General features: G+C 37.2%; 1 protein-coding gene across 1 annotated transcript; it reads left to right on the top strand.

The window, feature by feature from the left end:
- The first annotated feature begins 979 nt into the window (after positions 1–979).
- On the top strand, positions 980–14,988 carry LOC129397612 (uncharacterized). The gene is made up of 3 exons (XM_055111624.2): positions 980–1,230; positions 12,162–12,317; positions 14,811–14,988. The coding sequence occupies exons 1-3, from the start codon at positions 1,102–1,104 to the stop codon at positions 14,865–14,867; spliced, it is 342 nt and encodes a 113-aa protein (XP_054967599.2). The 5' UTR covers positions 980–1,101; the 3' UTR covers positions 14,868–14,988.
- Positions 14,989–22,500: the final 7,512 nt, after the last annotated feature.

Genomic DNA, 22,500 nt, shown 5'->3' with positions numbered 1-22,500 from the left:
CCTTGCCCAAGATTACATTCTCCCCCTTGTGAGCAGATTACATCCAATAACTGCTTGAAGTCGGGGTGCAAAGGCCTTGGCCCCTTGACTCAACTGGTATTCTAAATAGTCATCTCAGCTTCTGGGTCCCCTTAGGATCAGCTGAGGCTGCTTTTGCAACTGCATCACAGTTTAACTTTTCTCTGTGCCTAATCCTGCTTTCCCCATCCCTCACAAGTATTGTATATGAGCACTCCCTATGAACCTCCTATTTGCAAACCTCAGTTTCTCTCCCCAGAGATCCTAACTTACAGTATAAATGTAAGACATGTTGTTTAGATTTATTATTTTAACTAACATTTTATTATGTAAATTTCCAAAAGAAGAAAGGTTTTTAAAACTTTGTATCATGTGTCTACCACCTAGATTCTACCATCTATATTCAACTTTACTTTATCAAATGTTTGTTCATATCCATCTTGGATTATCTTTTTAACACCTGAATACTTTCTTTAAAATATTGGTAATCATCATAAAATGTAAAATTGCAATGAAAATGGACTTTAATCAAAAATAGGCTACATGTTATCAAGATATTTTGAACTACCTTATCTTATATAAGATGTTCAACCAAGATAGAATGAAAGCTAATACACATCCAAAGACTGAGCAAATAAAAGCAAGCCTTATTATATACTTTGCAGGTAATAACACCACAATACCAATATCTTCAGACATACCAACAACCAAGGGTTGCTTTCACATCTTTCCTTTGCTGAAGTCTGCTGAATAAATCAAACAAATATGTCGTGAGGTGTGAGTTTTTCTTACATGATGCCTGCTGTACATACCCCCCAGTCATTCCTCTTTAGAGAAATTGCTGAAATGTCATGTTTGCCAATGAGAGGCAGACAGAAATCTGAGTGCCAGCTAAAAATTCCGGAACAATATTGTCATTCTAAAAGCCAAGCATATTGTTCTATTGCAAAAGTTCTAGTCCAAAGTAAGGACAATTTTTCCCAAGTGATTGAGTGGAGCAGCAAATGCCTGTGAAAATAGTAGATATAAAAATATCAGCAAGAGCCAAAATTACAAGACTGTTTCTGAAAATATTCCAAAAGAATGTTTAGAAAGCATCTTTTTCCAGGTAGACAGAGAGTTTGTGAGGCTGCATCACTGGCATCATTTTATCATCACCATCCCGCTCAGGAGCTCAAGAAGAGGGGAACTGAGTCAGTTAGAATTACAGAGGTAGGGAAAGTTGAATAATGGTTATATTGCTACATCATCTGTACCCTAGGCTGCAGGAGCTAGACCAAAGAAGTTGCTCCTCCTCTAGCCTCAGTGGAAAATCAATGCCTATTTATAGTCTCACTAATGTATAATATAATTACCATGGGAGCAATCTATCAGGTGTTAATGCTGAAAAAAATGTTTCTGTGCTATAATGTCAAGTTTTAAAATGCAATTCTTAAAATAATAACAAAAGTTGAACATTTAAACTTTATTTAATAACAGTTCAGATTTTTGTTTTCACATGTTGTTTCTATAACAAGACATCCATGTTGACCAACTGTTGACTTTAACATTTTCAGCATTCAGCAAAATGTGTATTCAATACACCTCTACTGAATTTGATAAAGATTTGTTTTCTTTTTGTTGAGATGCTGTTCTATTTCTATGTTGAAATTAAATTTTATATTTTTATATTTGAAAATTATATAATATTCCTAGGGAATCCTTTTCCACTAATAACTTTCAAGTACTTTTAAAAAGCACTCTTAAGATTCAATCCCTCAATTATCCATTTTGGAGTTAACACAAGCTTCCATAAATTTTTTAAAAATCTATTTTATTATTGGAAATACGCACTCTGATTTCAGACCTTGTATGGACTTATTTTGGTTTTGAAACTTTTATCAAAATATATATTTTTACCTTCTGTAGACTGCATAGTTTATACAAAGTTCTATTCTTATATTTTATTACTATAGACAAAAAGTCAAAAATTACATTTTGAATATATGGCTTTACTAACTAAATATGGACAAAAGAGAAATAATGAACCTGTGAGAGAAATGGAATGTTTGTGTGATGGGCCAGATGCTGCTGTGCTCATTTGCACAATGAGCCCTGACTCACTTGCTTATTAGAAGCAGGTACACATCTAGGCAGTGGCTTATGTCCATTTAAAGGCAGTTATTAGAAACAGCTAGAAAATATTTCATAACTCTCAAGAAAGAAATTAGAAAAGAATGCCAGATGGAAATGAATCATATGAAGGGCAAAGGGCATCAGGGTAAATTATAAACATAGTGCAATTTGCCAGTTTAAGCAGGAAACAAAAAGAGAAAGGGAAAAGAAAGCTTTCGGACACAAAGTAAAACTCTGTTGTCCAAAGTGAGATTCTTTCAAGTTAAAATGTGATTAGCCCGTAAACAGCTAAATGACCCTAAATATAGCAGTTTTATTGATTTATATATTTAAATTAATTATGGCTCATGCCTGTGATCTCAGCACTTTGGGAGGCCAAGGCAGATGGATCACTTGAAGTCAGGAGCTTCAGACCACCCTGGCCAACATAGTGAAATCCCATCTCTCCTAAAAATACAAAAATTATCAGAGTGTGGTGGCACACACCTGTAGTCCCAGCTACTTGGGAGGCTGAGGTGGGAGAATCACTTGAACCTGGGAGGCAGAAGTTGCAGTGAGCCGAGATCATGCCACTGCACTCCAGCCTGGGTGACAGAGTGAGACCCTGTCTCAAAAAAATAAAAGACAAAAATGTATATATTTATTATGTACAACATGATTCGAAACACATATACATTATGGAATGGTTAATAAAGCTACTTAACATACGCAATATATCATATACATTTTTTGGTAATAAGGATAATTAAATCTACTCTCTCGGTGACTTTTCAAGAATACAATACATTGTCATTAACTGTAGCCATGTTGTAAAAATAGGACTCTTGAACTTATTCTTCCTAATTGAAATTTTGGATCCTTTGGCAACATTTCCCTAACTCCCCAGCCTTTCCAGCCACTGGTAACCATCATTCTACTTTCTACTTGTATGAGTTCAACTTTTTTAGATTCCATATGTAAGTGAGATCATATAGTTATTTGTCTTTCCGGGTCTGGCTTATTTCACCTAATATGATGTCCTCTGGTTCATCCATATTGTTGCAAATGACAAGATTTCCTTTTCTTTTAAGGCTGAATAGTATTCAGTTATGCATGTACACGACATTTTATCTGTTCAACTGCTGATGGACACTTAGGTTGTTTCCACCTCTTGGCTATTGTAAATAGTGCTTCAATGAACATGGGAATGCAGGTATCTCTTTGACATACCAATTTCATTTCTTTTGGATATATACTCAGTAGTGGGAATGCTGGATGATATTGTAGTTTCATTTTAAATTTTTTGAGGAATGTCCATAATGTTTTCCATAACACCTGTACACTGTTGGGGGGATTGTACTAACTCACATGTAAGTACATGTAAGTAGTCTAAGTTAGTACATTCCCGCCAACAGAGTATAGGAGTTTCCTTTTCTCTAAATCCTCACCAACACTTGTTATCTTTCATGATTTTTGATAAATGCCATTATAAGAGGTGTGAGGTGATATCTCATTCTGGTTTGAATCTGCATTTCCCTGATGATTAGTGATATTGAGCAATTTTCCTATACATATTGGCCATTTGTATGTCTCTTTTGTATGTCTCTGGAATGCAGTGGTGTGATCTCGGCTCACTGCAATCTCTGCCTCCCAGATTCAAGCGATTCTCCTGCCTCAGCCTCCTAAGTAGCTGGGATTACAGGCGCGTGCCACTACACCCAGCTAATTTTTGTATTTTTAGTAGAGACGGGGTTTCACCATGTTGGTCAGGCTGGTCTCGAACTCCTGACCCTGTGATCCACCCTCCGCGGTCTCCCAAAGTGCTGGGATTACAGGCATGAGACACTGCGCCCAGCCTGTGTGTCTCCTTTTGAAAAATCTCTATTCAAGCTCTGTGTCCCTCTTTTAATTGGGTTATTTGTTTTCTTGATATTGAGTTGTTTGAATTTTTTACATTTTGGATATTAATCCTTTGTGAGATGTCTGGTTTGCAAATACTTTCTCTCATTCCATAGGTTGTCTGTTCACTCTGCTGTTTCTTTTTTTTTTATCACTTTTTATATTTTTATTATAGTCGTAAAGAATTAAACACTTAAGAATAAAATTTTACATGAATAAGAAATGTGTTAAGACATTGCAAAATAAAAATAAAATAATAAAACTAAAATTAAGATTAAAATCTAGCCTTAATTACTAATTTGGATAAACCTACTCAGTTTATTCCATATAAAGCTGACTAAATGTTAAAGAAACACAATCAATGAATATACTCAAGTAATACTTAGCTGGCAGATAATATAATTCTGCATGTCATGGTAATTTGTGTCCAAGATTTAATCATTTCAACATGGCAATAGTATAAACTTGGTTTTTTTTTGTTTTTGTTTTGTTTTTTTAAATTATACTTTAAGTTTTAGGGTACATGTGCACATTGTGCAGGTTAGTTACATATGTATACATGTGCCATGCTGGTGCGCTGCACCCACTAACTCGTCATCTAGCATTAGGTATATCTCCCAATGCTATCCCTCCCCCCTCCCCCCTCCCCACCACAGTCCCCAGAGTGTGATATTCCCCTTCCTGTGTCCATGTGATCTCATTGTTCAATTCCCACCTATGAGTGAGAATATGCGGTGTTTGGTTTTTTGTTCTTGCGATAGTTTACTGAGAATGATGGTTTCCAATTTCATCCATGTCCCTACAAAGGACATGAACTCATCATTTTTTATGGCTGCATAGTATTCCATGGTGTATATGTGCCACATTTTCTTAATCCAGTCTATCATTGTTGGACATTTGGGTTGGTTCCAAGTCTTTGCTATTGTGAATAATGCCGCAATAAACATACGTGTGCATGTGTCTTTATAGCAGCATGATTTATAGTCCTTTGGGTATATACCCAGTAATGGGATGGCTGGGTCAAATGATCTGCTGTTTCTTTTGCTGTGCAAAAGCCTTTAGTTTGATACAATCTCTTTTGTTTATTTGTGCTTTTGTTGCCTGCACTTTTGGGGTCAAATCCAAAAACTCATTGGCGAGACTAATGTAATGGAGTTTTTCCCTATGTTTTCTTCTGGTAGTTTTGCATTTTCAGATCTTATGTTTATGTCTTTAATCCATTTTGGGTTGGCTTTTGTATATCATATGAGACAAGGGTATAATTTCATTCTTCTGCATATGGATGTCTAGTTGCTCTAATACTATTTATTGAAGAGACTGTCCTTTCCCCATTGTGTTCTTGGCACCTTTGTCAAAAGTCAATTGACTGTAAATGTGTGGATTTCTGGACTCTATTCTGTTCCATTGTTGTATGTATATATTTTTATGCCAGTTCTATGCTGTTTTCATTACAATAGCTTTGTACAGTATTTTGAGGTCAGGTAGTGTGATGTCTCCAGCTTTGTTCTTTTTGCTAAAGATTGCTTTGGCTATTCAGGGTGATTTGTGGTTCCATATGAATTTTAGAATTGTTTTTCTATTTCTGTGAAAAATGTTACTGGAATTTTGATAGAGATTGTATTGAATCTGTAGCTTGCATTGGGTAGTATGAACATTTTAACAATATTAATTCTTCCAATCCATTAACAAAATGGAATTATCTTTCCATTTGTTTGTGATTTTTTCAATTTCTTTCATCGATGTTTTATAGTTTTCAGTATACAGGACTTTCATCTCCTTGGTTAAATTTATTTCTAAAGTTTTTGGAGCTATTGTAAATGAAATTGTTGTCTTGATTTCTTTTTTCAGATTGTTGTTAATGTATAGAAATGCAACTGATTTTCATATGTTGATTTTGTATCCTGCAAATCCCTTTACTGAGCTTGTGTATTAGTTTTAACAGTTTTTTTTTGGTAGGGTCTTTAAGGTCGCATATATATAAAATAATGTTGTCTGCAAACAAGGACAAAATATCTTCTTTCTTTCCAATTAGATATGCTTCATTTCTTTCTTTTGGCTAATTGCTCTGACTCGGACATCCAGTACTATGTTCAATAGAAAGGGTGATGAGTGGGCATCATTTTCTTTCTTCTGATCTTAGAGAAAAAGCTTTCAACTTTTCACCAGTGAGTGTGATATTGACCTGTGGGTTTGTCAAATATGACCTTTGTTGTGTTGAGATACATTCCTTTTATACCTAATTTGTTGAGAATTTTTTCTTATGAAAGGATGTTGAATTTTGTCAAATGCTTTCTCTGCATCTATTGAGATGATCATATGGTTCAGTCCTTCATTCTGTTAATGTGGTGAGTCACATTTATAGATATGCAAATGTTGAACCATTCTTATATCCCTGTGATGAATTCCATTTGATCATAGTAAATTATTCTTTTAATGTGCTGTTGAATTTGGGTTGCTAGTATTCGTTGAGAATTTTTGCATCAATGTTCTTCAGGAATATTGGCCTGAAATTTCATTTCCTTGTCTGGCTTTGGTATCAGGGTAATGCTGGTCTCATAAAATAAGTTTGGAAGTATTCTGTTTTCTCCATTTTTGGGGAAAGAGTTTCAGTAGGATTGGTATTAGTTTTTCTTTAAATGTTTGATAGAATTCAGTGGTAAAGGCTGCTCTGCTTATGGAGTAGTCATTCTTTATTCCTTTACATTCCTAATAAACTTGCTTTCACTTTAAAAAAAATTCAGTGGTAAAGCCACCAGGTCCTACACTTTTCTTTTATCAGAGACTTTTTAATAGTAATTCAATCTCCTTATTTATTATTGTTTTGTTCAGGTTTTCTAGGTCTTCATGATTTAGTCTTGGTAGGTTGTATGTGTCTAAGAATTTATCCATTTCTTCTAAGTTATCCAATATGTTGGTATATAATTATTCATAGTAGTCTGTTATGATTCTTTGCATTTGTGTGGTATCAGCTGTAATGTCTTTCTTTCATTTCTGATATTTATTTGTCTTCTCTCTTCTTTTAGTTTGCTAAAGTTTTGTCAATTTTATTTCTCTTTTCAAAAAACCAACTTAGTTTCATTAATCCTTCCTATTCTTTTATGCTCTATTTCAGTTATTTCTGCTCTGATAATTATTCCCTTCCATCTACTAACTTTGAGCTTAGCTTATCCTTATTCTTCGAGTTCCTTTTTTTTTTTTTTTTTTTTGAGGTCTTTCTTCTTTTTTGCCTTAGGTGTTCACTGCTATAAACTTCTAATCTTAGAATTGCTTTTGTTACATCCCGTAAGTTTTGATATGTTATTTATCTATATTTATTTGTCTCAAGATACTTTTAATTTCTTCTTAACTCATTGTTTGTTCAGGAGCATATTTGTAAATTTCCAAGTATAGTAATCAGGCCTTATTCAAGTTTCAGTTTCCCATGGTCAATATAGGTATGAAAATATTGAGATATTTTGAGAGAGAGAAAGAGACGACATTCATATAATCTTTATTACAATACATTGTTAAAATTGTTCTATTTTATTATATTTTTGTTCATCTCTTATTGTGCCTAACTTATAAATTAACTTCTATCATATGTATGTATGCACAGAAAAAAACATAGTATATATAAGGTTCTGGAGCTGAAAAATACAATGAACAAAGTGAAAAGTGAAACAGAGACTATCAGCAGCAGAATTAGTCAAGCAAAAGAAAGAATCTGCAAAATTGAAGATGAGTTATTTGAAAATATACAGTGAGAAGAGGAAAAAGAAAACCATTTTTAAAAATGAAGAAAGCTTACAGGAATTATGAGACAGCATCAACAGACCAAAAGTTTGAGTCACTGGCATTTTGGAAATCTCCAGCTTCAGGTATCCACTGGTGATTGTGGAATGTGTCCCACAGATAATGGAGGACTACTGTATCTTTTAATTTTCTGAAATTCTTCCTGTTACTCACTTGTAATTTCATACCATTGTGGTCAGAAAAGATACTTGATACCATTTCAATCTTCTTAAATTTCTTAAGGCTTGTTTTGTGACCTAACATATGATATATCCTGGAGAATGTTTCATATGGACTTGAGAAGAATGCATATTATACTTCTGTTGGATGGAATGTTATGTATATGTGTTAGGTCTATTTGGTCTAAAGTGCATTTTAAGTTCAATGTTTCCTTATTGATTTTTTGTTCGGACGATCTGTCCATCGCCGAAACTTATACGTTAAAGTCTCCTACTAATTATTGTGTTACAGTTAGTCTTTCCTTCCAATCTATTTATATTTGCTTTACATATTTGGGTGACTTAATGTTGGGTGCATATATATTTACAATTATTTTGTCCTATTGATAAATTGATTCCTTTATTAATATATAATGACTTTCTTTGTCTCTTTTTACAGCTTTAGACTTAAAGTCTATTTTGTCTGATATAAGTATAGCTTCCCCTACTCTCTTTTGGTTTCCATTTGCATGAAACATCTTTTTCCATTACTTCGAGTCTATGTGTTCCCTTAAAGGTGAAGTGAGTCTCTTATAGAGCGCATACTGTTAGATCTTATTTTTTTAATCTGGTCAGGTACTCTGTATCTTTGATTAGTTAATTTAATTATTGCTAGGACTTACTATTGCCATTTAAAAAATTGTTTTCTGGTTGTTTTGCAGATACTTTGTTCTCACCTTCCTCTCCTGTTGTCTTACTTTGTGATTAGGTGATTTTCTGTAGTGGTATGCTTTGATTCCTTACTTTTTATCTTTCACATATCAATTATTAGGTTTTGCTTCATGGTTACTGTGAGGCTTACATAAAACATCTTGTAATTATAATTGGCAATTTTAAGCTGATCATAATTTAACTTTGATTGCATTTAAAAATCTACACTTTTACTTTAGCCCCCACCCCACAATTTATATTGATTTTACAATATATATTTTTATATTGTGTATCCCTTAATAAGTTGTTTTTATTGCTTTTTTAAAAATAGTTTTTTTCTTTTAACTTTTATACTAAAGATATAAGTAATTTAACAACTATTATAGCATGAGAGTATTCTGAATTTGTGTATTTACTTTTAACAGTGAGTTTCATGCTTTCATATACCAATTATCATCCTTGTCTTTTTGCTTCTTCAGGTCTTCCTTTAACATTTCTTGTAAGACAGTTCTGGTGGTGATAAACTCCCTCAGTTTTTGTTTGCCTGCAGAAGTCTTGATCTCTTCTTCATTTCTGAAGGATAGCTTTGCCAGGTAGAATATTTTTGCTTGGCAATTTTTCTCCTTCAGCACATTGAATATATCATTTTGCTCTTTCCTGGCTTGCAGGATTTCTGCTAAGAAATTTGCCACACCATATTGGAACTACCTTATATGTGATTTGCTTCTTTTCTCTTGCTGCTTTTAAGATACGTTTTGCCATTGAATTTTCTCAATTTGATTGTAATATGTCCTGATATAGTCTTATTTGGACTGAATCTAACTGAAGAACTTTGACCTTCCTATATTTAGGTATTTATATTTTTCTGCATTTGGAATTTTTTCTGGTATTATTTCTTTAAATAAACTTTCTACCACCTTTGTCTCTCTGTCTTCCTTCTTGAATGTTAATGACCCAAACATTTGCTCTTTTGATACTGTCCAATAAGTCTTGTAAGCTTTCTTCATTCCTATTTATTTTTTCTTTTTCTTTTCAGTGCATATTTTCAAATAACCTATCTTCACAATCACAGATTCTTTCTCCTGCATGATCAGTTCTGCTGCTGATAATCTCTATTGAATTTTCCCATTTCATTCATTGCATTTTTCAGCTTCAGAATTTGATTTTCTTAAATAATTTCCATCTCTCTGTTAAATTTCTAGTTTTGTTCATTTATTGTTTTTCTGCTTTCATTAAATTGTCCCCCTGTATTTTCTTGAAGCTTGCTAAGCTTCCTTAAAACAATTATTTTGAATTCTTTGTGTGGCAGTTTGTATATCTACATTTCTATGGGGTCTTTTTTGCGTTATTTTGGTGGTACTATGTCTACTTCGTTTTTCATGTTGCTTGTTGACTTGTATTTTTGTCTGTGGTGCATTTGTAGAAGCAGAAATTTATCCTAGTTTTTGCATACTAGCTTTTTCTAGGAAAGCCCTTAAAAACCAGTCAGTCCATCCAGAGATTCTGGATAGACTGTCTGGTGTGGCCTGTGGGCAGGTTTATTTTTGAAGCTCTTGAGCAGGCTGGTCTAGTTTGTGGGTTATCAGGTAGGGGTAGGTCTGGTGTCTGGGTCCTTGGGGTTGAGTCTGGAGCCTGAATCCACTGGGACAGACTTGCTGATTAGGCCTATGAGGGCAGGCCTAGAGCTTGTATCCCTAGGGACCAACCCAAAGCCTTGATCCATAGGGGCTGACTTGGCACATGGGTGAGCCTTGAGCCTAAATCTAGAGGCACCAGAATAGTCCCAGCACTTGGGTCCACCAGAATGGACATGTAGCTTGAGTCCATGGGGACAAGCCTAGACCCTGAGTCCATGGGGGCTGTCTGGAGCCTGGGTCTGCAGGATTCATCCTGGACCCTCAATCTTTGAGGGCCAGCCTCACACCCAGGTCTGTTCAGGTGGGCCTGGACCCTAGGTTCACTGTAGCTAGGTGTTGGCCTTATACTGGGGCAAGCATAGAGCCTGAATCTGTGGGGGTTGGTCTGGAGCCTGGGATTGCAGTTGCTGGCCTGAAGCCTGGAGCCACAGAGACTGACCTGGGGCCTAGAGCTGTGGGAAGTGGACATAAATCTGGGTCCACAGGGGCAGTCCTGGACCTGTGTCGATGAGGTCTGGCTCAGTGCTGGGGTTAACTGGTATGAACTTGTACCCTAGGTCTTGTAAAGTAGGCCTGGACCCTAAGCCTAGTGGAGTGCAGGGCCACAGGGTCCAGCCTGCAGGGTGGTATTGCAGGATCTGGCCTGGGACTGGGCAGGACTGGAGCCTGTGTCCTTGGGTGTCAGCCTGGTACCTGAGACTAGGGGTGCTGACTCAGCACTAAAGCAGGCCTGAAGCCTGGGACTCTGTGGGCCAACCTGTTTCTGGGCTGATCTGAGCTTGGGGTTAGTTCTGGAGCCAATATCTGCAGGGGCTGGCCTGGAGGCTGGGCCCACTGCAGCTGGCCTGATGACTAGGGCTTTGAGTGCTGGCCTAGTGCTGGGATGGTCCTGAGCCTGCAGCTACAGAGGCCAACCTGCTGCTAAGGCAGTCCACAGCCCATGACTTCCAGGGCCAGCTCAAAGAGATTGAGTGAGTCTTGGGGGCAGCCTCAAACTCTGAGGCCACTTAGGTTAGCCTGGTGGTGAGGTGGGCCTGGAGGCCCAGTCCAAGTGTGTCAGCCTGGGGTCTGAGGCCATAGACACCTGCCCAGTTCTGGGTTTTACTGTGGCAGGCCTGGTGTTATATTTAAGGCAAAATCCAGTGCACACTTCTCTCTCCTTCCTCCAAGTGTGGGTTTCTCTCTCCACGCTGTGCTGCCTAGGGTTTGGGGAGGGATGGTTGGATCACGTGAATCTGTCCTTCCTGCCCTCTTCAATGTGTCTTTTCTTAATTCTGTGCTACGCTAAGGTGCTGTAATGTCTCACCCGGTTTCCTTAGCTCTTGGGAAGGTATTCTCTTGTGTGGAAAATGGTTCAAATTGATGTTTCCATTGGGGGATGGGCACTGGAAAGCCCTATTCTGCCAACTTGTTGGCATCCCCTAGACAATCTAAATCTAAGTTTTAGTGACCCAGAGGGAGATCACAAATTCTAATTGCACTTTTATAGATAATTTTCAATGGAGCTGCTCATACTGAAGGTTGTAAAAATGACTTAAGGAGAGTGTTGGCATTTCGCTACACTGTGGGTACACAGAGAGAAAAATAAAAATATAAAAATATCTTGTTTTAGTAGCTACTGAGAGGAAGAGTATTTCATCTTGCCCTTGCCATAGTAAAGATGTAACCCCCTTTCTAAGTAAGGTATATTGGCTCTTATTTTTTAAATATAAGGTTTTATACACTGTACAAAAGAAACTGGAACTTTAACTTCTTGTTAAAAGCTAAACAAGTAAGTGGAATGACCTAAACTTTGAGATCTACATTGTGGTAAAATTATGCTTTCTCTTAACAGCTTTCTCATAATGAATATTTGCTTATAATTTGTTGTAAGGGTGATAATAATTTCAGTTGGAGCCTCACTGGTAACCTTGCTCAGCCACATGACTGGAATGTAAGAGGCTGGGGCATTTTGGACAGCACAGATGTTAAATGTGAACACTACCTTCTCAGTAGCACAAATCTGACTACATCTTTAAGTCTCCAAGAGGTAAACTCTCCTTCTTCATAGGGGATTTCGCATTTTCAGAGCAGATGCAATTAGAAATTCTAAGAGTACTTAGTCCCTGAGATTTAGCTTTTGTTGGTTCCAAACTCTGCCAGTTTCCCTCATCATTGTTAGAGTCATTTTAATTCCTTCACTTTTCAAATGCTGTGCCTGCCTCTGCCACAACACTCTTTGAAGTAAGTAAAGACAAATAAAGACAGTGCAAATACAATCCTCTGAGGCAACAATGGATTCAGAAATGGATACATACATTAGACACTGCTTACCCAAGTGCTATAATTTGGGATACGATAGCAAAAGTTGTCCAAGCCCCCACCCTAAATCACCTTGGACAGCTGCCTTACCATCTGAAATTCTATCCCTAGGGATTCATTGGGCAAAAGAGTTCAAGGCAGAGCAGATCTTCTGTGGCACAGAACTGTATAGTTGGGAGGCCTCTGCAGGGTCTCCTAAAGAATTCACACATGCACCCCACAAGAGAATCAGCATTTGGTTTTCACTCAGAGGTCATCACCAGGGAAACTGTCAAAGTCAAGACAGGAAAAGAACAACCCCAATTAAATGAGTCATTTGACTGAACTTTTCTTTGCTTCTCACTTCTCTGTCCTTAACCCACCAGAAGAAAAAGAGCTTCAGGAAAGGGAGGATGGGGAAGAGTTTCTGCAACAGATCTTGATACTTTTCAATTCCAAGTCTTATGAGCCAAAATCTTGTTGCTGATGGAAGGAAGAGAAAGATTTAAATTGGATATAAGCTAGCTAGGTTGATGTCAAATAGCTGAGAGTGATGAGAAAGAATGGGATTTCCTTTAGAATGTCACTAAGGGATAGAAATGAAAATTCTACAGAATAGTTGAAGGAAATGACTTTTAAAAGAAAAAGAGAAACAACTTCATATCTGTGTCTCATCAAATTCACATCATTCATTCATCTGGCTACACATTGTTGTAAGTAATTCATATTTAAATTAGTTCGTCTAATCCTTTCCTCACTTAGTTTTCTGATGTGAAGTCACAGTGGAAATGGAACTGCTGATTAGGGAAGGCACAGAATAATTTTGAGGTATGAATGTAGTTTGGGTGAGACTGCCTGGATAATAATAATTTTGAGTCAGAGTTACCATGTGGCAGGCATTTTATGAGAATCTCTGGGAAAACTCACAACTTTGCAAAGTAACTGTTATTTACCCCAGCTTGCATGTTAGGAAAGCGCATCAGTGAAATCACGTGACTCATCTAAATAAATCAGTCTAAGATAAGGACCTCAGATAGAGGGCATAATTACAAGGCCATTCTGCAGTCATTACACATATCATGTGGCCTCCAGAGGGGAGGAGGGCAAGGGTATTTTGGTGGTGATAGTGGGGAGAAAGAGAAGAGGAGGTGAAAACCCAGAAGAGAAAAAGAAAATAAACAGGATAAGTAGGAAGATGCTAGAAATAACATTTTCCAACTTTACACTTACAGCTAAGGATGACCTGAAATATTTAACTTCATAAAGGTTTATCCATGGAAAATCAAAGTACTAACTTTAAAACACATAACATTTTTGTGCCTTACCATTATCAATCTACTCTTGGTTCTATATAAATGTCTATGTTTTTCAGAAAGGAACTTGTATAAAACTAATATTTAATCACAAAACTTGCTCCAAGAAAGGTCAGTGTTTTAGTTCAGATAAGCTGTTTATTTCCATGTTTGGGAAGACCCAAGCCAAAAAACCAGAATGGAAAATGGAATGTAGCCCTAGTTCTTCCTGTGACTCGGGTTTATTGCAAGGATTTCCTTTCACTGGAAAACATCAGACATAACAATATTCAAGTATGCTCACATAAATACATTACTCAGCAGAGATAACATAAAATTATACACAATTGTGAAGAAACTTAACCTCCACTATCTTTCACCAATGCAGACTTATGAAGCCCTTTAAGTTCTTTTATATGAATACAATATAAAAGATATCGGAACACCATTATTCTTTCTCCAGTGCCTAACCTCTTCCAAATGTCTGCATGCAAACACAGAACTGATAGATTATATGTCCTCAGTGTGTATGCATACGTGCATACGTGCACACGTGTTCATATATTTGCATGTGCATGAATGGAAGATTCTAAATCAAGTGACTCAAGAGCTGAATATATCTCTGCTTTAGTATTTACTGAGTTACACTGATAAAACCTAGATGCCGTACTAGAAGGAACTTCCATTAATGCACAATCACCTTCAGATCTTTTCTATAATCTGACCATGAAAATAAACACCACTTCTAAAGGTAAGGCCCAAAGTGATTCAAGGTGAACCTTAAGAAAATAAAAAAAATTGTCATAATTAAACCAGGTGTCTAAAATATAGGCTGTATGTTCTGTTCAAACTATATTTCCCTGTTTAATTTACATGGAATTTTTCTAAAATGCTAAGTACTCCCTTTGTGTCTGCCTATCACAATAAAACAATTTGTTCTCTTAATCTAGGAACATGAGGACATGATCAATAGAGGAAACCTGGAGGAAGAGGGTATGGCATGTTGAAATTTAAAAAGAAGCAATGTGTATTTGCAAGTCAAACCAATATAATAAAACCAGTGGTTAATTTTTAATGTTTTCAATCATCGGAATATACATGAATTTTCACAATAAAGTGTGCTAAAGTATTCATATCTTTTAGACCATTATTTGTCCTCCAGTTGGAAATCTACAAAAAAAAAAATTGACTTTTATTTGAAACAACAGTACATCTGAGAATCCAAAACAGTGTATCTCCATGTCACTCCAGCACTCTAATATGGAAGTGTTTCAACAGGATGTTCTTTCAAAAACAAAGGGGGAAATAGTCCACATATTGACTAGAAATATATTTGGCAAATGTGGGAGAATAATCTATTACAGTGGATTAATCAATTAATCAGGGAATTAATTTTATACATAACAAGACAGCTAGAGGTAAGCCAAGAGTTGGTACAGGTGTTAAAAGAAACAAAAACTGAAGCTCCTTCTAACTTCCTGCTTTAGACTTCTTTATATGCAAATTTCTCCTCATGATTGCAAGATGGCAGCTGTATCTTCAGGTATATCATCATTGTTCCAGGCAGAAAAAGGTGGAAGTTAGAAAAGCAAAAGATACATTCTATTTGAGTTTTTCACTTTAAAATAGTCAGGGAAACAATGGATTTCTTCGAAATTCTAGCTAGTATATTTCTAGTTATGTGACATTTACCAGAACAGGATAATAGAGCCAACTTTAGCACCAATGGAGTATGAAAGGTTGAGTATTTTTAACTGGGAACAAAAGTATCCCAATTTTCCTGCTGTTACTGGAGAAAAAGTAGTTTATGGAGTTGGGTAGATAAATTTTGTTATTGTTATGGAAGAAATGATTTATGGAGTTGGGAAGGCAAACAGCAATGTTTGCCAAAAGTGTAATGAATAGAGAGAAAAACTGCACTCTTACCAATGTAAAGAAAAATTACATGTTGGCTTTACTCTTATTTTTATGGCTCATAAGCAAACAAACAATAATTTGCCTATTTCTTACTCCTGAAGTGGTTTATATTAATGCTATAAGAGAATCTCACCTCCCTAAAAGCAATTTCAGTTTAACGAACTTGAAGCTTTTTCATCCAACTCTAGGTTCATTAGTCTTCCTAGACTCATTTCTTCTCCTGTGAATTGCAAATTATTTTCCTCTTTATTCAGGAACATACCATACCTGAAGAAAGTCCTTTGGCTCAATACTGGCTTTTTCTGTACATACACACACAAGCACACAAAAAAATCTAGCTTAATTGCCAACTGGTATCTAATCTTATTTCAAAATAACTCATAGTCTTTTACATGAATATATGTCAATATGAGGGAGATGATGATTTACCTTTTCCAGGACAGAGGATAGAATTATGTAAGTGTCTGATATCACAGTGATATTAGAAGGACACAAAAAGTCACTTTATGAGTATTTTCTTTTCTTAGGTCTGTCATAGCAAAATACCACAGACTTAAGTACATAGACACTTATTTTTTCTTAGTACTGGAGGGTAGAAGACAAGGATCAAGGTATTAACAGGCTTGGTTTCCTCTGGGGCCTCTCTCCTTGGCTTGCAGATGGGCACCTTCTCTCTGTGTCCTCATATAGTCTTTCCTGTGTGCACACACATATCTTTGTGTTTTCCTGAGTGTTCAAAGAGAAAAGTTTTTCCTGTAATGTTTTACCTAATGCTTCCCAGAATAGAATTTAGAGTCAGACAAACCTTGGTTTTAATGCAAGCTCTGATTATACTAGCCATAAAAGCTTGGCCAAAATAACTAACTTCTTTGTACCTCAATTTCCCCATTTATGGCATGAAGGAAATCCACTGGAGTGCTTTTGCTGATGGCCCCCCATTGGAGTGCTTTCGCTGGTACTTGTGTTACTACACCAGAGAGCTTTTGCAATAGGATCCCACTGCCCAGCCAGAGTGCTTTTGCAGGAGGCCCCCAGTGCCCCACCAGAGTGTTTTTGATGATGGCCCCTCATAGGAGTACTTGTGCTAGCATCCCTGCTGCCCTAGCAGAGTGCTTTCAATGGATGCCCCATCACCCCACTGAAGTGCTTTAACAAGAGATTCCTGCGGCCCCATAGGAGTGCTTTTGTCAGCAGCCCCTGACATAGCAATTTTGCCAGCAGCCTGGGAGCACCTTGACCCCTCCAATGCAGCTTGTCCTTGACCTCTGTGGGGATCCAGAGGACAAACCCATGTGCCTGGTCCCAGCCCCCCAGAGTTAGATCACACAGCCCAGGAGTGCCAAGCTTAGCCTTGGTCCTCTGAAAGCATCCAGAAATGAAGACAATCAGCTACATCCAAATTATACCATAGTCAAACCCTCAAGGAAATAAAGAACATAAAAACAGAAAGCCTCATCCAAAGGACAGCAGCTTCAAAGGATAAAGAAATATCAGCTTTCACAGATTAGAAAGAACCAGTGTAAGAACTCTGGCAACTCTAAAATCCAGAGTGTCATCTTACCCTCAAATGATCACACTAACTCTCCAGCAATGGTTCCAAACAAGATAGAAATGGCTGAAATGACAAACATAGAATTCAGAATCAGGATGGCAAGGAAGCTCAATGAGATACAGGAGGAAGTTGAAACCCAACCCATGAAAAAGAGTAAAATGATCCCAGAATTGAAAGACAACATAGCCATTTTTAGAAAGAACAAAACTGAACTTGTGGAACTGAAAAATTCACGACAAGAATTTCATAACACAGTTGGAAGCACTAACAATGGAATTGACCAAGCTGAGGAAAGAATCTCAGAGTTTGAAGACAACTCCTCGAATCAATGCAGGCAGACAAAAATAAAGAAAAAAGAACTTTAAAAACTAACAAAACCTCTGAGAAATACAAGATTATGTAAAGAGACCAAACCTATGACTCATTGACGTTCCTGAAAGGGAAGGAAACAGGAGAGAGAGTAAGAAACTTGGAAAACATATTTGAGGATACAGTCCATGAAAATTTCCCCAATTTCACTAGAGAGGTAAACAGGCAAATTCAACAAACTCAGTAAACCCCTGTGAGATACTATACAAGATAACCATCCCCAAGACACACAGTCATCAGATTCTCCAAGGTCAACATGAAAGAAAAACATCTTAAAGTCACCTAGATAGAAGTGATAGACCACTTACAAAGGGAACCCTATTGGGCTTACAGCATACCTCTCAGCAGAAACCTTACAGGCTAAAAGAGACCAAGGCCTTATTTTCAGCATCCTTAAGGAAAAGTAAGACCAACCAAGCATCTTAATACTCTGCTAAACTAAGCTTCTTAAGAAAAGGAGAAATAAAATCCATTTCAGACAACCAAACTCTAAGGGAATTTACTAGTGCTAGACCTGCTGTATAAGAGGTTCTTAAATGTGTTTTTGTGGTGGCATGTTTCTTTTGCTTCCATGTTTAACATTCCCCTAAATACACAGCCCACTGACACTATAAAGAAACTACACAATAAAGTCTAATCAAGCTAACAACACAATGATAGGATCAAATCCTCGCATGTCAATATTAACCTTGAATGTAAATGGGCTAAACACCCTAATTAAAAGATATAGAGTTGCAAGTTGGATAAAGAAGCAAGATCCAGGCCAGGCATGGTGGCTCACATCTGTAATTCCAGCACTTTGGGAGGCTGAGGCAGGACGATCTCTTGAACCTAAGAGTTTGGGACCAGCCTGGGAAACATAGTAAAACGCTGTCTCTACAAAAAAAAATAAGAATAATAAGTTTTTAAAATTATTAGCTTGCAGAGGTGGAAACAGGTGGAATTTATGACTCAGTCCCAGAAACAATTGAAGCAAAAACAAAAATTGAGAAGTGGGACCTAATCAAACCAAAGAGCTTTGGCATAGCAAAAGAAAGAGTAAACAGACAAACTACAGAATGAGAGAAAACATTTGCAAACTATGTATCTGATGAAGGTCTAATATCCAGAATCTATAAGGAATTTAAACAATTGAACAAGCAAAAAACAAATATCCCCATTAAAATAATGGGCAAAGGACATGAACACACTTCTCAAAGACATACATGTGGCCAACAAACATGAAGATAATGCTCAACATCACTAACCATTAGAGAAATACGGATCAAAATCACAATGAGATACTCTCTTAGAACAGTCAGAATGGCTATTGTTAAAAACTCAAAAAATTACAGATGTTCGTGAGGTTGTAGAGAAAAGGGAATGCTTATAGTCTATTGGTAGGAATGCAAATTAGTTCAGCCACCATGGAAAGCAGTTTGGGAATTTCTCAAAAGAGTTTAAAACAGAGCTACCACTTGACCCAGCAATTCCATCACTGGGTGTATACCCACAGGAAAATAAACTGTTACACATGCACATATATGTTCATCACAGCACTATTCACAATAGTAAATACAGGGAATCAACCTAGATGCCCATCAACAGTGGACTATATAAAGAAAATGTGGTACATATACACCATGGAATACAATGCACCCATTAAAAAATGAGATTATGCCCTTTGCAGTAACATGGATGTAGCTGGAGGCCATTAACCTAAGTGAATTAATAATAGGAACAATAAACCAAATACTACATGCTTTCACTTTTAAGTGGGAGGTAAACATTGAGTACACACAGACACAAAGATGGGAAAAATAGACACTGAGGACTACTACTGGGGTAAGGGTGGGAGCAAGGTGAGGGCTGAAAAACTAACTTACAGGGTACTATGCTCACCACCTGAGTCACAGGATCATTCCTACACCAGTCTTCACGAGATGACATGCAACTTACCTATGTAACAAACCTGCATGTGTATCCCCTGACCCTAAAAGTTGAAAATAAATAAATAAAATAAATATAAAATATATACCTTTTAGTGTCACAGAATGATTAAATATCAGAATATATATACATATATATGTATATATATTGCTTAGCACAGCACCTGGGACACCTTGGGATGTAATATTAGCACAAAGAGGCTAAGAGATCTCCTTTGGGAGGCAGACTCTGACACTCACTAGCTTAGTGACTCTGGACAAGGTCTGCAACATCCTCTACCACACTTTCCTCATCTCTCTCTCCCTTTCCCTTTCTTTCTCTCTTTGTGTATGTGTGTCTCATCACTCATTCTGAAGGAAGCCATTGACATGTCCTAAAGACTCAGGTAGCCTATGAACAGACTTACTTGGCAAGGAATAAAGGCCTCCATCTAACAGCCAGTAGGAACTGATGCCTGCCAACAATCATGGGAGTGAGCCTGGAAGTGGATCTTTCAATTGCAACAGAGTCTGAGGGTGACTGCCAGTGAAGCTAGAAGTTCTCCTGCAACCTCACGAGAATCTGAACCAGCCAGTCCGGAAGACCTTTTGGATCCCTGGCCCTCAGAAACTGCAGATTATAATGAATAAGTGTTATTTTAAGTTGCTAAGTTTTGTGGTAATTTATTACTCAGCAGTAGTTAACTGTTTTCCCCCTACAACATTGAAGATAAAGACAAATAACCAGGTAGACAGAAAGTCTTTTTGTTTTTCTCAGATGGCTCCTACACTTTCCCCTGGGAGTTTTTAAACATTATTAACCTTTATTTATAAAGACTTCAGGTTTGGAACAATTCTCACAAAGTGAAAAATCTGGTCAACATGATGACTCCAGACCCTTTTTTCATTTATTTTCATATCTGTAAAGAAGGAATATTTTTCATCACAGATTATATATGGACTGATAGAAAAGCCTGATGTAAAGTGAATCCAAGAGTGGGAAAAAACCCTTAAGGTTAAAGTAATGTTGTACCAACTTGGGAATTTTATAAAAATAGCCTGTGTCTATAATTTTATTGAAAACTAGACCAAAGAAGCAAACTAAAATTGAAAGCATTGAGTTATTACTTTCCTGCTCTGACAGCACAAAGAAATCATTCTGTATCTAGAAGGCCCTCAGGCTTTCTACTGACTAAATTGTACATATGATGAGGCTGACTGAACATGACATTTTATATGATACTGACATTATACTGAAACTAGTCTAGAAGCCAGTTTTTTTTTTTTAATGCCACTGATTTCCTTGGAGAAATAATAGAACTAATCTTCCAAACTGTTACTTTTTTTTCTCCACCCTTGGTACCTTTCCAAAAGGGCTCCAGCTTCCCTTTAAGGCAGACAATGGATGAGATGATTTGGGCTTTTCAATGTATTGTTGCTTGTTTGGCAATTAGCTCCTTATCTCTTGGGAAATGTAATTTGGAATGATGAGATCTTTTAATTTCATATCATGGAACATAGATAGATGTAACCAGAATGCCCAGACCTATCCTTGTCAGAGGGCTGTGGAAGCACAAAAACACCTTTGTAGTCCTGAGAGCAGCATCAGAGCCCATCAATGACCTGTCACAATTTCACCTGTCAAGACCCTTGGCAAAGGCATCACCGTATTGAATCCTTCCCTGAGATCTTAATCTGATAAATTATTTGCCTTCCCCCAACCCCAATTACTTTGTCAGTGCATTTATTCCACCATTCTTTTATTCTACCTGTTAATATTGTTGTTTGTATACTTGTCTTTATTTCACAAAGATGAATTGCCAGTAATTTTGCTTGACTTTGGGAATACAATTACAAAGGAGATATACAGTTCCTTAGCAGGACAAAGAGGATGCCACAGAGATCCTCACAATCCAGCAGAAACATTCTCCTCTCCTATCTTCTTTCAAAATATTGCCTGTCTCACCCCCTGTAACAGTCAGAGATAAGCATTGAGAAGGGGACTATAATTAAAACCCATTACTCACCTTTCTGTAAGAAATCATACAGATGAATCACATCATATTTAAAACATTCTTCCATAGACACAAGAACTCCTAGTCTTCCAGTCCCCTATCTCTACCTCTGTATGTATAGCCCCCTAAGCTTACTCAGCCTCCCATCCTGAGTGTCTTTGTGCTTCCAGTGTACCCTCCAGTATGGCATCTGCAAAAAAGCCTGTATCCTCAAGTTATCTGAATGATCCTATAACTTTCTTGCTTAGCCAAAACCAGCTGAAGGTTTGCTATGCCCTAATGACATTACTTTTCCCACATGGTCACAAATGGAGAAAGTTTGTTCTCCCTCTTTACACAGAACACTGGGAGGAGGCAGTTGGTGTCCTCCTTGTTCTCTATTACAGCTTCGAGATTAATGTTCCTCCCCTCGCCTAAAACAAACACACCAAGAAACTACATGAAACATATACCATCTGACACCACATTTCATTTTCACAGATATCTACCATCCACCCAGGCATTTCTTTTTCTTTTTGTTTTCTTTTCTTTTTTTTTTTTTTTTTTTTTGGAGATAGAGTCTCACTCTGTCACCCAGGCTGGAGTGCAGTGGCGCAATCTCAGCTCACTGCAACCTCCACCTCCCAGGTCCAAGCAATTCTCCTGCCTCAGCCTCCCAAGTAGCTGGGACTGCAGGCACATGTAACCATGCCTGGCTAATTTTTGTATTTTTAGTAGAGACGAGGTTTCACTATGTTGGCCAGGCTGGTCTTGAACTCCTGACCTCAGCTGATCCACCCGCCTAGGTCTCCCAAAGTGCTGAGATTACAGGCATGAGCCACCGCACCCAGCCCCGCCCAGGAATGTCTATATTTATTGATGATTTTAGCACTTGTCTCCA

Source organism: Pan paniscus, chromosome 3, assembly GCF_029289425.2.
Source record: "Pan paniscus chromosome 3, NHGRI_mPanPan1-v2.0_pri, whole genome shotgun sequence".
Taxonomy (NCBI): Eukaryota; Metazoa; Chordata; class Mammalia; order Primates; family Hominidae; genus Pan; species Pan paniscus.
This window is presented reverse-complemented; position numbering and strand designations above follow the sequence as displayed.

Bases quoted from the DNA above. Each gene is read 5' to 3' on its own strand.
- LOC129397612 (XM_055111624.2), top strand. From the start codon at position 1,102: ATGTTTAGAAAGCATCTTTTTCCAGGTAGACAGAGAGTTTGTGAGGCT. The intron at 1,231-12,161 runs GTAGGGAAAGTT...ATTTGTTGTAAG, and splicing joins AGTCAGTTAGAATTACAGAG to GGTGATAATAATTTCAGTTG. The intron at 12,318-14,810 runs GTAAACTCTCCT...CTCTTAATCTAG, and splicing joins CATCTTTAAGTCTCCAAGAG to GAACATGAGGACATGATCAA.